General features: G+C 37.7%; 1 protein-coding gene across 1 annotated transcript in view; it reads right to left on the reverse strand.

Annotated features, from left to right (window-relative positions):
- LOC139727688 (uncharacterized) overlaps positions 1-14,322 on the reverse strand; it is a 109,465-nt gene that overhangs the window by 49,970 nt on the left and 45,173 nt on the right. The window contains exons 17-29 of the mRNA XM_071638670.1: positions 12,899-13,012; positions 12,386-12,499; positions 11,846-11,956; positions 11,088-11,219; positions 9,214-9,327; positions 6,940-7,050; positions 5,967-6,077; positions 4,685-4,813; positions 4,094-4,207; positions 3,415-3,531; positions 1,892-2,008; positions 707-817; positions 13-126 (exon numbers count right to left, since the gene is read on the reverse strand). Of these exons, the coding sequence (XP_071494771.1) occupies positions 13-126; positions 707-817; positions 1,892-2,008; positions 3,415-3,531; positions 4,094-4,207; positions 4,685-4,813; positions 5,967-6,077; positions 6,940-7,050; positions 9,214-9,327; positions 11,088-11,219; positions 11,846-11,956; positions 12,386-12,499; positions 12,899-13,012 (1,509 nt within the window). The remainder of the gene's footprint in view (positions 1-12; positions 127-706; positions 818-1,891; positions 2,009-3,414; positions 3,532-4,093; positions 4,208-4,684; positions 4,814-5,966; positions 6,078-6,939; positions 7,051-9,213; positions 9,328-11,087; positions 11,220-11,845; positions 11,957-12,385; positions 12,500-12,898; positions 13,013-14,322) is intronic.

Consider the following 14,322-nt stretch of genomic DNA (forward strand, 5'->3'; position numbering starts at 1 on the left):
TATTATTCTTACCAACTTCACAGTGTCGACCAAGGAATTCATCAGTGCAGATGCATTCATAGTTGATGAGTTCCTGCAAGTTACATGTGGCGTTGTTTTGACAGGGTTCACTGTAGCAGTAGTCAACTAGGAAAGAGGGAGAGATGAACAAATGACATGTGAATACTAGGATGACAAAACTTTATATCACTCTTTCTTTGAGTATCTTTTATGTTTTGGTGTGTCCCATTCAGCTCAAAAACTACACACATGTATATGAACACATGTATATAAACACATATTCAAATTGAACAAATAGTAGTGTTTTTATATGCTCTTTTTCTATAGATCTGTTCAGTCTTCTGATGCTTTTATGTTAATGTCTACTTCAGCCATAACTGAGGGGTTTCATTGTGCCTAACAAAGACAGCAATACATCTGACTCAATGAATAACCCATTGAATCACATTTTTCTCATTTTGGAAGCCCCCCCAGTTACCACTGAAATAAGTTACAGTGTTTCAAAAAAACTTATCCATATACATGTATACCGTAATGTAATTAGGAACTCTGTTTGTCTTAATGATGAGCCCAACAATAAGCACAAACCAAAACAGATAAATGTAGAAAGAAATTCCTTGGCAAAAGCATGTGTCAATAAAACAAGAGGTTACTGATATTACGAAAATGTGATGAAATGAATTAATATTGTCAGGGAGGTACTTACATTCCTCACAATGGATACCGAAGTAGTCTGGGGGGCATGTGCAGTTGTAACCCTGGGGACCAAGCTCACAGGTAGCTCCATTCTGGCATGGGTCACTGAAGCAGAAGTCCTCTGAAGATACAAAGCAAAATTCATATTACGATCAAGTTTTAGAGCAATAAGGCCATAGTCATTTCTAGGACATAACGTTATTTAAAGTTACAATGTAACCTACAACAGCCTGCCATCTTATTCACTGACCCTGGTTTTACTTTGGACAAGTTTCAGCCACGTAACTCTCAGTCATAATGACTGCAATTGTACCACCACACAATTCATTACCCTCTATCTGAGCTGCAGTGTGACATTTACATGGACGTAAAAAATATCCAAAAACAAACATTTTTCCAAACAAATTTCCAACCCTAATCCCTACAGCTGTAACTCAAGTCTTTTGTATCTACATGTATGTAGCACGCAATTCAACTGTTGGGCTGTTTTATACCATTTTTGTTTGACAGTAAACCATTACCTATCTATGTCAATCTATCCATCTACATGTATCAATCAATCTATCTGTCTGTCTGTCTATCTGTCTCTTTGTCTCTCTGTCTGCCTGTAAACTCTATCTACCAATCTATCTATCTACCTATCTACCTATCTATCTATCTATCTACCTATCTATCTACCTATCTACCTATCTATCTACCTATCTACCTATCTATCTACCTATCTACATGTATCTATCTATCTATCTATCTATCTATCTATCTATCTATCTACCTATCTATCTACCTACCTATCTATCTATCTATCTATCTATCTATCTATCTATCTATCTATCTGTCTGTCTGTCTGTCTGTCTGTCTGTCTGTCTGTCTGTCTGTCTGTCTGTCTATCCAAATCACAATGTTTAGTGTTAATTTGCCTTGAAGGACATCATCGAAAGTCAATTAAAGTAGGACTATACACCAGGCTTGTCATCATATAACTACCCTGGTTGTGACAGCTAGCACGCATATGCCCCATTTCATAAAAGATTTAGCAATTCTTGCCAGAATGTCAACTTCCCATAGCAACAGCCAATCAGGAGGCAAGATTCTTGTCGTTACCATCATGACACTCGCCATTGCAGCAGAAGTTGCTGTCATAGAAACTTTTATGAAATGGGGCTCTGGTCTCTCTAGCTCCCCTTACGGTTCTTACCTATCTCACAGTGGGAGCCGATATAGCCTGCTGGACACTGACAGGTGTAACCATTGCCATTCTGGTCCAGATTACAGATACCTCCATTCTGACAGGGGTCACTCAGACAAAAGTCAACTGTATTATAAAAAAAAGAAAACAAATAATAAGAACACAAATGACATCATTGCTCAATGATTTACACTGTGAGTATTATGTAGCATACAGGACAGGAGAATAACATAGGGGCACAAACCAATATTGCAGTAATCTGAAGTAATACCTTCCAATACACATGGCATTACAGACTATAGTACACTACTGTATATCATACTGCAAGTGTATCCTGGCAAAACTATAGTACCCAGTCATATCACACACACAAATCAAATCGTAGCTTCTGTATTGCAACTCTCTCACAAATGTCTCTGTTGATAGTAAACTGCTTCTGATACAGATTCATTGAACACCAGTCCTATAGAACAAGAAAAAAAGTAACATTACTTAATTTATGGATTACAGATTGTTTATAATGAATTTGCTTCAGAATTTGCTTCCTTTTTCTTCACTTTAATTCGTACTACTACTTCTAGCTGTTTTTAGCTTTCCATGGGAAAAGACCTGCACACAATCATAATCTTGAAGTATTACACTTAAGGTGGACTCTCTGTCAAGAATACACTAATGGATAGTGGTATTTTGCACACACAATAACTGAATTTTGGTGTGTTGAAAAACAATTATGCAATCTAATACAAACATGACGCACACACTTTTTGGGAAGTCTTGCAAATTTCCCTTTCTCCTTTTAAGAAAAAAAAAAGTGCATTGATGATGATGATCATGCATGCTGACGAGTTGGAAACCCTAGAAAGTGTTCTAGGTTGGTTAATCTTTCTTAAAAATGAATGTGTGTGCATGTGTGTATTTACAGCAGGAAAATATGTGACTGTGCTTCACAAAACCAACAAAAAGTCACACGCACTTGTTTTGTGTGAGGACTGAAAATATGTAAACTAGGTCAACTCAGCCAATCTTGAGGTTTTCATATTTTTTGAAAGAGCAAGTCCTCTTCTACATTATGCTAAAGTTTGGGATCATAAAATGAACAGGAAATTGTGTTTTTAGCAGTTTTTCTCAAACACTTTTCTGTAGCATGTTGTGACTAGGTGTATCTTTAGAATCCTCTTTTGATTTCTTCAAAACCTTCAAAAGGAGAATCCATTTGAATTGAGTTATTCATCATTTTAAAGCTGAAAGTCTTCTCTGTCAGAATCTGTTCTTAACTAAAATTCCCTGTCTGGCGACTTTTTGTTGGCTTTGTGATACAGGGTCACATACTATATTGACATAATTGTATATATACATATATATATATATATATATATATATGTACTTTTTTTTTGCTAAATTCAACAGTAAGTAATAATCTAGTGCATTGATCACAAATTTTTCCTCTTCAAAGCTGTGCTGTGATACAATAGATTTATATCTCTTGACATTGTGAAAACTTTTGACTCAAACAATCCCGGCGGCCCACTCACCAAGTTGGCAGTGCGTCCCCGTGAAGCCAAACGCACATTGACAGCTATATCCTATTCCATTTGCCAGGAGGGTACAGGTTGCAGCATTCTGGCAGGGGTCGCTGAAACAGAAGTCCTCTGTGGGAAGGGTCAGAAGAAAAAATTAAGTTGCATTGTTATTACTGTTCTAAAAGTCAAGATGAAAAAATATATATACATATCTCAGTGAATACCAGTCATATTAAACATTTACATTTCCTTCTCTTTCTTTACTTGCCTGCTCATTGCTGTTCCGACAACTGTCTGTACACTGCTGATCAATGTCTGTGTACACAAAATTTACATGAAATACCAGCCATAACATTTAATGGTGTTTGCTCAAAGCGGAAAGTTCCCTAAAATAAACCAAATGCTATAAAACGTATGATCTGTTTGAATTATTCATGATTATGCGACATTCCTGACAGCATCAAAGTACATATCATTTCAAAACTCAGTGTTTACAACATACCATACAAATTAAGATTTAACTCTGAAAGAGCAATAAAGTAAAGTTTAATGACAGGAGACATTAATGATTATGATAAACTGATAAGATTAAGATTTGAAATTTTGAGTACTCTTTGAAACACAACCAACTCATAACCAAGAGCTGTTGGATATGAGTTTACATACGTATGTTCTTCTTTTCACTTCTTACCAATTTCACAGTTGTCCCCAATAAATGGGTCAGGACAATCACATGTGTATCCAGATCCAGAAAGAAGAGAACAGCTGCCGCCGTTCTGACAGGGATTATTGAAACACTCGTCCACTGTAAAAAGAAAAAAGTAAAAGCTTTCTTTTTTCTCTGCGAATTGCAAAAACTCACACTGAACTCTCATTGTATTGTACATAAATCTTTTACAAGTACCTGAACACAGGTTATTTGTCATTTGTTGCTTGTGAATAACAGAAGGGAAGATCTAATTTCTATCTGCTCAGCAACCTTTACCATTCCCATGTCACAACTAACTAAAAGCATTAATCCTCCATGGGCATATCTATGGTATGTAGATATATAGAGAAGGATGAATTATGGTATTGTAATCCAGAAAAGTTGTCATAATAGGCCAACAAGTAAGACTAGAATCAATGGAATTTAGAATGTACTTAGACAATGGTATCAGTCATGATACAGTAACAATCACCGAAATAAGTAGGCATGAGACAATGACCACATGCAGATAAGAAGTTCAGAATAAATCCCTACAACAGTATGTCTAGAATTACTAGAAGTTGCTTAATATACCTCTCCCGCAATCGGCCCCAGTGAATCCAGGCACACAGGTGCAGGTGAAGTCTGTAACACCGTTGGTCACACTCGAGAGAGTGTTACACGTGGCGCCGTTCTTGCAGGGGCCCAAGAAACAGGCGTCAGCTGTGAAGGTTGGTATTCAATGACACATCACAAAAAATATATCATGAATGGAGATTATCATAATGTTAGCAACAACAAAAGCGACAGCAATTGTATTTCTGGATCACTGAAATCATCACTCAAGATAGAAACAGAAAATATCGTGTTAAAATGGAGGGGGTGTCAACGAATACAACTGATCTACTACACCTGGTAGATCATTCAATGGTTGGACTGCAGTAGTGCCAGATTCTGGAGGATCAAAACTGATTTTCGGAGCATGCACAAAGAATTTATGTAAAGTGTAGTTGGGCACGGGTATGATCTATGATCTAAATTGTGTATATTTATGATCTGAATATTAAAAAAAAAAGGAGGTGAGAAAATTGTGCAATTATACTGCACATTTTATGTAGGTACTAACCTATCACACTTGCTCTTCTTTCCGAGAGGAAAACTGTTTCAAACTTGGGTTTACAGTTGACGCAGTGGCCCTTAAACAACTTATATTCTACATGCACTTCTATAAGCATTTACCAGTATTCTTGTACCTTTGTGTTAAAATGTATGTATGCTGATGTTCAACCATAAAATGTTTCGTTTCTTCCACCCCCAACCTCTTATTGGGTTAGAGCAATGGTGATGGAAGCAGGTCTGCTAGAAGAAAATACCAAATGTGAAATTCATGATTATTAAAGGGGAAGGCTAGTAACTGATCAGTGGGAATCAGTGGAAATGCTGGGAGATGATTGTTCCAATCCTTATGGGATTCATTCAAGAGTTCATTGTATATCTATTGTTGTGTGAAAATGATTTGCTTCAGAACGGTCTCATATTCAAGTAATGTGCAGATTAATGCCCCGTCACTGACCAGGGACGCTAACCTGGAAGCATTAAACTGCACATTACTTGAATATGAGACCATTCTGAAGCAAATCATTTTCACACAACAATAGATATACGATGAACTCTTGAATGAATCCCATGAGGATTGGAACAATCATCTCCCAGCATTTCCACTGATTCCCACTGATCAGTTACTAGCCTTCCCCTTTAACCCACTGATGACTAGTCCTGAGTATACTCAGGTACATAATGTAGGTGTTCTATGGGAAATGTGGGTTACAGGAAAATTAGTCTGTCTTCATTGGGTTAAAAAGTGAAGATCACTCACCTGTTTCACAATGTGTGCCCAGGAACCCAATGGTACAGGCACAGTCATAGCCATTACCCTGAAGATTACAGGTGGCTCCATTCTGGCAGGGGTCACTGAAACAATAATCGTCTGAGAAAAAGAAAGGGCAAGAATGATTTGCGTGTCTGTTACAAATTTAATACATATCAGTCTTGCCGGGCTAGTGTAAGAATATATGTCAGAGCTTCAAATCTCCATCGTATGCAAGTGTCACAAAATCTAAAGCACGAAAAATTTGGCCCTGATCACATTGCAATAGCTTTTAAATTCTACTGTAAAGTCCACACTGATTCAATTGGACATGAGCTGATTTTTGTCAGGGATAGGTTACAAAAGTATCAACCATCCACATTATGGGAATTGGAATGATTTCCAGGTCTCTCAATACTCTACATTCATCTTGAAAAGAAAGAACTGTGATATTGTCAATACTGTCTACAAAAGAAGCAAAATTATACTCATCTGCTCTAAGAGTTCTAAGAAGTTCAGACACTTGCATCATGCACTTGAGCAAAGTGGACTGTTTTAGCATGACAATGTATTCTTTCATCACTTGGTAAATGGGTGGTGATTTGGCTAAGAAGCATGTTTGCGTCCAGATCCAAAGGAATCGGGTTTGATTCCCGAGTCTAACTGGACGATGTTGTGTGTAACCATACTGTCCCCTCTAGTATGAGGCAAAACACTCTGTCCCTCAGACAGGACATAAAATGTAGGTCCCATGTGTGAGTTAGCCACGGCTTACGAATATAAAAGATCCCACATCATTCATTCATTGCAAAGTGCAGGGTGCTAACCCAGTAAAGTTGCAGTGCCTACCAAGTGAAGAAAACGGGCAAAAGATGCTGACCCTTCATGGTTCAGCCCAGGCAATAGTCAGCAAATGGTATCAACCAGGTACATTGTACCACACGCTTGAATGAACTTGATAAATGTAGATGCGATTCCATACCTATTTCACAGTGGGTGCCAATAAACCCTGGCTCGCATTCACAGGTGTAACCTGTTGACTCCAGGGTACAATTCGCCCCATTCTGGCATGGATCACTGATGCAAAAGTCCTCTGGACATGCACAAAAAGAAAAGCATAGCAAACATATACTTCATGGTGAGATAAGCAAAACAATTAAGAAAATAAAGTAGATATGTAACATACAGTGTACAAAATATGTATATGAATGAATACATGAAATCAAAGTCATGCAATTAAAGTGAATACAGAACAGGCACAGATTTGTTTATCGTAATTGATTCTTTACATCAAATCTACACATCTTCAAACAAACCTTGTTAATCTATCTGTGCATGTCATACTGACCAATGAATGACAAATAAAGTTGGCATGGCAACTGTTATTTCATGCCATTCACAGGCAGTGTGTGTCAACAGCTGTAAATCAAATGCTATGCCTCTCAAATGCGGTGTTCCACAGGGCTCTGTGGGCGGGCCCACCTTGTTTTCCATCTATCTTATTAGCCTGGGACACATATTGCGCCAGCACAAAATTAATTATCACATATACGCTGATGACATTCAATTGTATTTGTCTTTCAAACCTAACCAGGCCGATGCCTTACATGCTTTGAGTCAGCTTGAGAATGCAATGAACGATGTTTATTCATGGCTGAACTCACATTCTTTGAAATTGAATACGGATAACTCTGAGTTTTTAATGTTTGGTTCGAAGACACAATTAGGTAAACTTGACATTAATTTTATCTCCTTTTCCGGCATGTCAATTAGTGTGTCCCAAACCTGTCGCAACCTGGGTGTAATGCTAGATTGTAATATGACTATGTCTCATCAAGTTTCTAGCATTTGTAGATCTGTAAGATACCAACTTCGTAATATCGGCTTCATTAGAAAATATTTGAACCGCTCTTCTACCGAAAAATTAGTCCATGCCTTGATATCCTCTAGGCTCGATTTTGGAAACTCTGTCTTATTTAACTTACCACAAACTCAGCTCTCCATGCTACAGAGGCTTCAAAATGCGGCAGCACGCATCATCACACTATCCAAGAAGCACACTCACATCACCCCTATTTTGAGATCACTTCATTGGTTACCAGTCAAAGATCGCATTATTTTTAAGATTTTACTTTTGACTTTTCATTGCCTTCAGGGCGCTGCTCCTCAGTATAACATTGACTTACTCCATAATTACATCCCTGCTAGATCTTTACGCTCATCCAACTATGGTTCTCTGATAATTCCAAGATTCACTACAATATGGGGCACACGTGCCTTTGGCTATGCTGCTCCCACCTTATGGAATAACTTACCTTCAGCCGTAAAAAATTGTTCTTCATCAGACTCCTTTAAAAGCAGTCTAAAAACTCACTTGTTTAAAGCCTCAATTTGACTACTCATTACATGTACTTGATATTTGTATGTCCTTTATCTCCTTCACTTTCTCTTCCTTCCGCGCCTAGAGCACTCTGCAGAGTGGATTTGGCGCTATATAAATCATATCAATTATTATTATTATTATGCAGGGATAGACCCAGAACTTGACAGAATGCATTAAATGTATTTGTCTACCTGAGAGGCTTCAACATACAATGTACCTCCAACATATAATGAAGCCATGAAAAGGTCAATAAAATCAAAATCAATATGTTTTTCCACACTGACATTTCAGATTAATCATATTGGTGGCAAAATGACCCTTATGTATATTTTTCACACAGATTGAATGATCACTTTAATCAGCCCAAGACACTGTGCATGTAATGTCACACACATCATGCATTTCTGCATTATAATAAATCTAACAAATCTAAACAAATCTAAACAAATCTTCCATGGACAGCAAATTTTGGGTTCTGTCTACAATACTCACGTTATCAGGAGCTAACCAGGAAATGCAAGCTCCCTAGTATATGACCAAACACTGAATCTTAATTAGACTACAAGTGAGCCAGCAAGAAATCATTTTATGTTTGTTGTGTCATGCATTTACAATTTACAATGTATGTAAAGGAAGTATAATCTGTTCAGCCCACGTGGAGCAGAGGGAAGATCTGACACTTGGGACTATGGCGCTTAAAGAGAGGAATAAAGTTTTGTTGTTCGCTCTAATAAGTCTGGTATGGTGTGATTTGTTTTGTGTCAGTGATATGTGTGACATGTTGAGCTGTCACCATCTTTTCCTCTCCTCCATAATAGTTGCATCAACTTTGCAAGGACCATTTACATTTGCACCAGCAAATGTTGTACTCACCAACTGAACAGTCATCTCCAATGAAGCCAGTAACACAAATGCACTCATGTCCCACGGGGCTGAGAAGCTGACAGGTAGCTCCATTTTTGCAAGGCTCTAGAAAGCAGTCATCCCCTGAGAAATTGAGGAAGAAGATAATGGTGAGAAGATGAAGAAGAAGGAGGGATGGGCAAAGAAGAAGAAGAAGAAAAAGAAGAAAAAGAAGGAAGAAGAAGAAGAAGAAGAAGAAGATAATGAATTAGAAGGAGAATAGCACATATTAGTACATACAAACATAAAACATAGTGACATACTTAAATGATCCTGGATGATTGAAGCCCTGTGGTGAACAAACTTTCAATTTCACACAAACAGCTTGCTTGTAATCCATTATGCCTTTGCAAAAGTTATCAAACCAGGACAAATACAATAAAACTCCCACAAAGCTTTACAAAGACCAGCCTTCCATTTGATAGGTACAATGGTCCATAAGAAATATGTGAAGATGTCCAAGTCTTAAGGGCTTTTTACACTTGTGTTTCTTAACCCCGGACTTTCTCTGACCCAGGACTATCGTTAGTCCCGTACCAATTTTTTCAGCTTTTTACACTCGCCAATTAGTCCCGTACTATCTCTTGTCCGGGGCTAAGGAGAAAACTGACCTTTTTACACTCGTCTTCTTAGCCCCGGACTTTCCAAACCACACGAATATTCATAATTACGTTGTGTACTGTACACGTACACGCACGCACCGGCAGCACTTGATTACCTCGTTTCTGATTGGTCAGTGAGGGTCGGACTTTGTCTCCGTCGCTTAGCCCAGGATTATTTTTTCGTTCTGTTTACACTCACTTGCTTGGCACCGCAATTGCGGTGCTAGCACCGCAATTGCAGTGCTAACCCCTGCTATTTTGCAGGGCCAGATAGTACCGTACTATCGGTGGGGCTAGCCCACTTTGGCAAAAACGAGTGTAAACAGAAAGTGGGCTAAGGATAGTCCCGTACCAACGGTGGGGCTAAGGCCCCCCCTTAGCCCCACCGTTGGTCCGGGGCTAAGCAAAAATTTACAAGTGTAAAAAGCCCTTTAGAGTAAAAATTGGGGAAAAAGAAAGTGCAAGTGCTCCTTGTAAAAGGTGAAATGTGACCGTGCATCACAAAACCAACAACATGAGCATGTCCTGATTTAACATGACAACTCAAATTGGATGAATTGTGTCAAGTAGTCAATCTTCAGTTTTTTTTATATTTTCTGAAAGAACAATTCTTCTTCAACACAGTCCAAAAGTTTGGGATCAAGAAAGAATGAAAAATTGTGTTTTGGCAGGTTTCTAAAGCATTAAAATAAAAAATGAGAATGATTTGGTGCATGTCTTACAGGCCCCTTTTGAAACTCTGGCCTTCACACACACCCCTCACTGATAACTTTTAAAAAGATGGCACTACTGCTTGTAAAGTTGGTATCAGACATGAATAGAAGGTACTTAATTAGAGTGGAAACTTTCAGCTTAATCTGATAATCCCTTCTATTCATCATGGTTGCTTCAGAGGTTCACATCCTGTTTTTTTGTCCCCTTTCACTGCACAGAGCACAACAAGATAAGATTGAATGCTTGAATAGACTTCAAAGCCTCTTTTCCCAGTGCACACAAACTTTGCCAGAATGCATACCGGTACTTTCTTTCAATTATAAGGCTAAGAAGGTCCATTTGTATTGAGTTATACATTGCACATCTTTATAGCTTAGAGTCTGCTTTTTCAAAATCTGCTCTCAACTAAAAATCCATGACTGGCGACTTTTTGATGGCTTTGTGATGCAGGGTCACAAATAATGATATCATTGATTTATGAGGTGCAAGTCCACATAATTCGTCATGACTGATCAAAAGTGACGTTACCTCTTTCGCAGTTGATGCCCGTAAATTGTGACAGACAGCTGCATGTGTAGGTAGACGTTCCGTTGATCTCGTTATCGAGAAATGTCATACAGGTTCCATGGTTGACACATGGGGAGCTTGAGCATGCATCCACTGATTGAAAAAAGGGAAGACAGATACATATAAATTCATTCAAAAAGATAGTTACAACCTTTTTGCCTTGTTAAATCACATTCTAAAGCTACAAGTGAAAAGAGATACATTGTATATATCAACATGAAGATGTCAAAGCAAAGAAAACTAGTAATATAAAGTTAGTGAAGCACTCTGAAATCTATTTCACAGAGTATGATAAACTTATCTGAGATGCTGAGTGGGAATTCTTTTTTTTTTCCTTTTTTTTTTTTGGAGTAACAGGAACAATGTCTGTTTCACCTACAAAGACATCAGAAACAACAAAATTTGCACCGTATCCTACTACCTACTACAAGGTTTCATCTGTATTTGACAGTGACACAACATTTACTCCCACAACAATTGCTCCAGGCTTATTTTCTCCAAAGACTTTAATAGGGTTAGGGCTAGGATAGTAGGTTTAGTTTGCTGTGAGGATAAGGACTGGAGTCAGGGTTATGTTTGTGGGTAGAATTCATGCTTGGCTTTTATACCATGTAGATATTTCATGGGAGCAGTTGTCGCAGGAGCAAATGTCACGGAACTGTGTTTGACACTAGCTGTGATTCATGAAAAACTGCTCAGTCAAAGAGATATTACTGTACCTATGTCGCAGTTGATACCAAGCCAGCCGTCTGTACAGGTGCAATCGTAGCCCGGGTTGGTGAGGGTGCACGCCCCTCCGTTCTGGCACGGGTCACTCAGACACGAATCCTCTGTAGGTCAAGAAGATGAGAAGGTCAGCAAATTACCCCATCTTTCCAGAGAAATGTCAATCTCTGATTATGACTTCAGAGACCCATCAAACACTGGAGTCAATAACAAATGTTATTCTGATATCATAGACTTCACTCACCAGAGAAGACATTTATTCATTAATTGATTATTATTATTATTACTTCTTTTTTTTCTGGTTGGCGTGTCATATGCAACATCATTCATCTTTGGTGAAGGTCACATACTTGTTTTTGTTTTGTTTTGTTTTGTTTTTTGGTCATAGATGAATGGGATGTAGATAATTACACACACAAAATTTCAAAGCTTCATAAAGCAAGAAAAATAAAAAAGATTGGGTGCAGAAGAAACTGAAATTGTAAAAAAAACAACCAAATAGACAAACACAACAACTTCTCACTGTGTCTTACCAATTTCACACATATCTCCTGTCCAACCTGCCTCACATGCACAGGTGAAATCTGTCAGTCCAACATTGGTGCAGTTACCCTCATTTTGGCATGGATTGGGTAAGCAGACATCATCTACAAAAACAAAATGAAAGAAAGAAAATAAAAGGCATATGGTCAGTGCTCAGCGATTATCATCTGCCACACTGAAATAACGAGTAGTATTCTACAGGGTCTTGTGTGTTTAGGCTCTCTGAGAACTGCAGGAGGAATGGGTTAACACTGGTCTCTGGGAGGGTCTTGCTATTACCCTTACCCCAGCATATATAGTACAGGTAGGTACCTATTTATACCCACTGAGCAAAGAGGGTCATTGTGAGCAAAGAGGGTCATTGTGGGCAAAACAATCTTGTCCAAGGATGAACATTAGAGTGAGATTTATTATTAAAATATCCAGTGCCCCATTCACTATTTCACAGTTCTCCAACATTGCCACATAATGCAAGTACACATGTACAATGTAGCTGCGCTTACCTGCTTGGCAAAGTGTTCCCAGCCAGCCAACAGGACAGGTACAGGAGAAATCAGTGTCCCCCACGTAGTTACAGGTGGCCCCATTCTGACACTGTGTGTTGAAACACAGGTCCACTGCAGACGAAAGACAGATTGAGTCAGTAGTCAATGCTGGTATATACAAGTCATTGGTCCTAAAGAAACATTTGAGGCTCATGTGCATGTAAATTTTCATATGTCTCAAATAGATACACGTGTATTTATGTACTTTTGTATGTACAGTTGGATGCATGTAGGGATGTATGCATATAATTGTAAATTTGTAATTCACTTGCAGGTGTCTGTGTGTGTCTAGGTGTACAAGTTGTAAGTCAAATATGGGCTATTTCACATTAAGTGTACACTTTTGTAAAAACTGATTTTTTCCCTATTTTGGTCCATTTTTAGAATTTCCATTATTGTACTGGCAGTATTGTTTGATGGACCTTATCAACACCAACCTACTAGTTGCAATTTCAGGACAGTTCAAGTATTATTTCTCTTAAATTTTGGATTTTTTGTGTATTTTTAACGGAAAATGGATTCTCATTCGACATTTTTGATAAAGTTCATTGATATCTTAAATGAATTTAATGAAAGTTGTGCTGAATATTCCTCTTATTATATAAGTACAACCATTATTCAGCATTTTGAAGCTTATTTGATGAAATTTGACCCATAAATGTGGAACTTATGAATGTTTTTGTAAAAGGTATCTTTTCCGTTAAACAAAAAAATTGTGTCCTCTCCAGAACATATAAGTCACTAGCAGTGAATGAAAGCGATAAAGATGTGCCAAAATGCTGCTGATTTAATCTTCAGAATGTTTGTAAGTGAAAACATATGACACATCAATGAACATAATGTGTTGGATTTATTTTACTGCTTGGTTATTTTGATATATAAATTTTCCGTTAAAAGTGTGTCCTCTCCAGAACAGGTACATTTTTCATTTTTTGAAGCACTAAGGATTTTGATATCTATTATTGTGGTATAGAAATAATTGTGTACTTCAATTCAACATAATGAAATATGATTTTCTTTCTAAATTCTTATAGATGGTCAGTATCTTACATTAATGCAGCGTTAAACAGCATGTCCTCTCCAGAACAAAGGTAGTTCATCTTTTAACAATGTACAGAAACAAAAATTTTAACAGTAAAACTCCTTCTTTTATGTAAGAAAATAATGGTCTGTTGTTGCATACTGTAACAGAAATCATAAACTAACATTTCAACTGCTAGAATTTTATTCTAGAATTGATTTTCATTAGTTCACCTATGTAATTGAGCAATATCGGAAGTCTGTGGCGGCAATACTCTCACACCATATTTTGATAGTCAAGAAAAATTAATGTGATACTGTTTGTAACTGTGTAACTGACAAAATCTACTGATCATGGCAAT

This window comes from Diadema antillarum, unplaced genomic scaffold (genome assembly GCF_040938485.1).
Source record: "Diadema antillarum isolate AM-2024a unplaced genomic scaffold, OU_Dant_1.0 seq00000143_RagTag, whole genome shotgun sequence".
NCBI classification, from domain to species: domain Eukaryota; kingdom Metazoa; phylum Echinodermata; class Echinoidea; order Diadematoida; family Diadematidae; genus Diadema; species Diadema antillarum.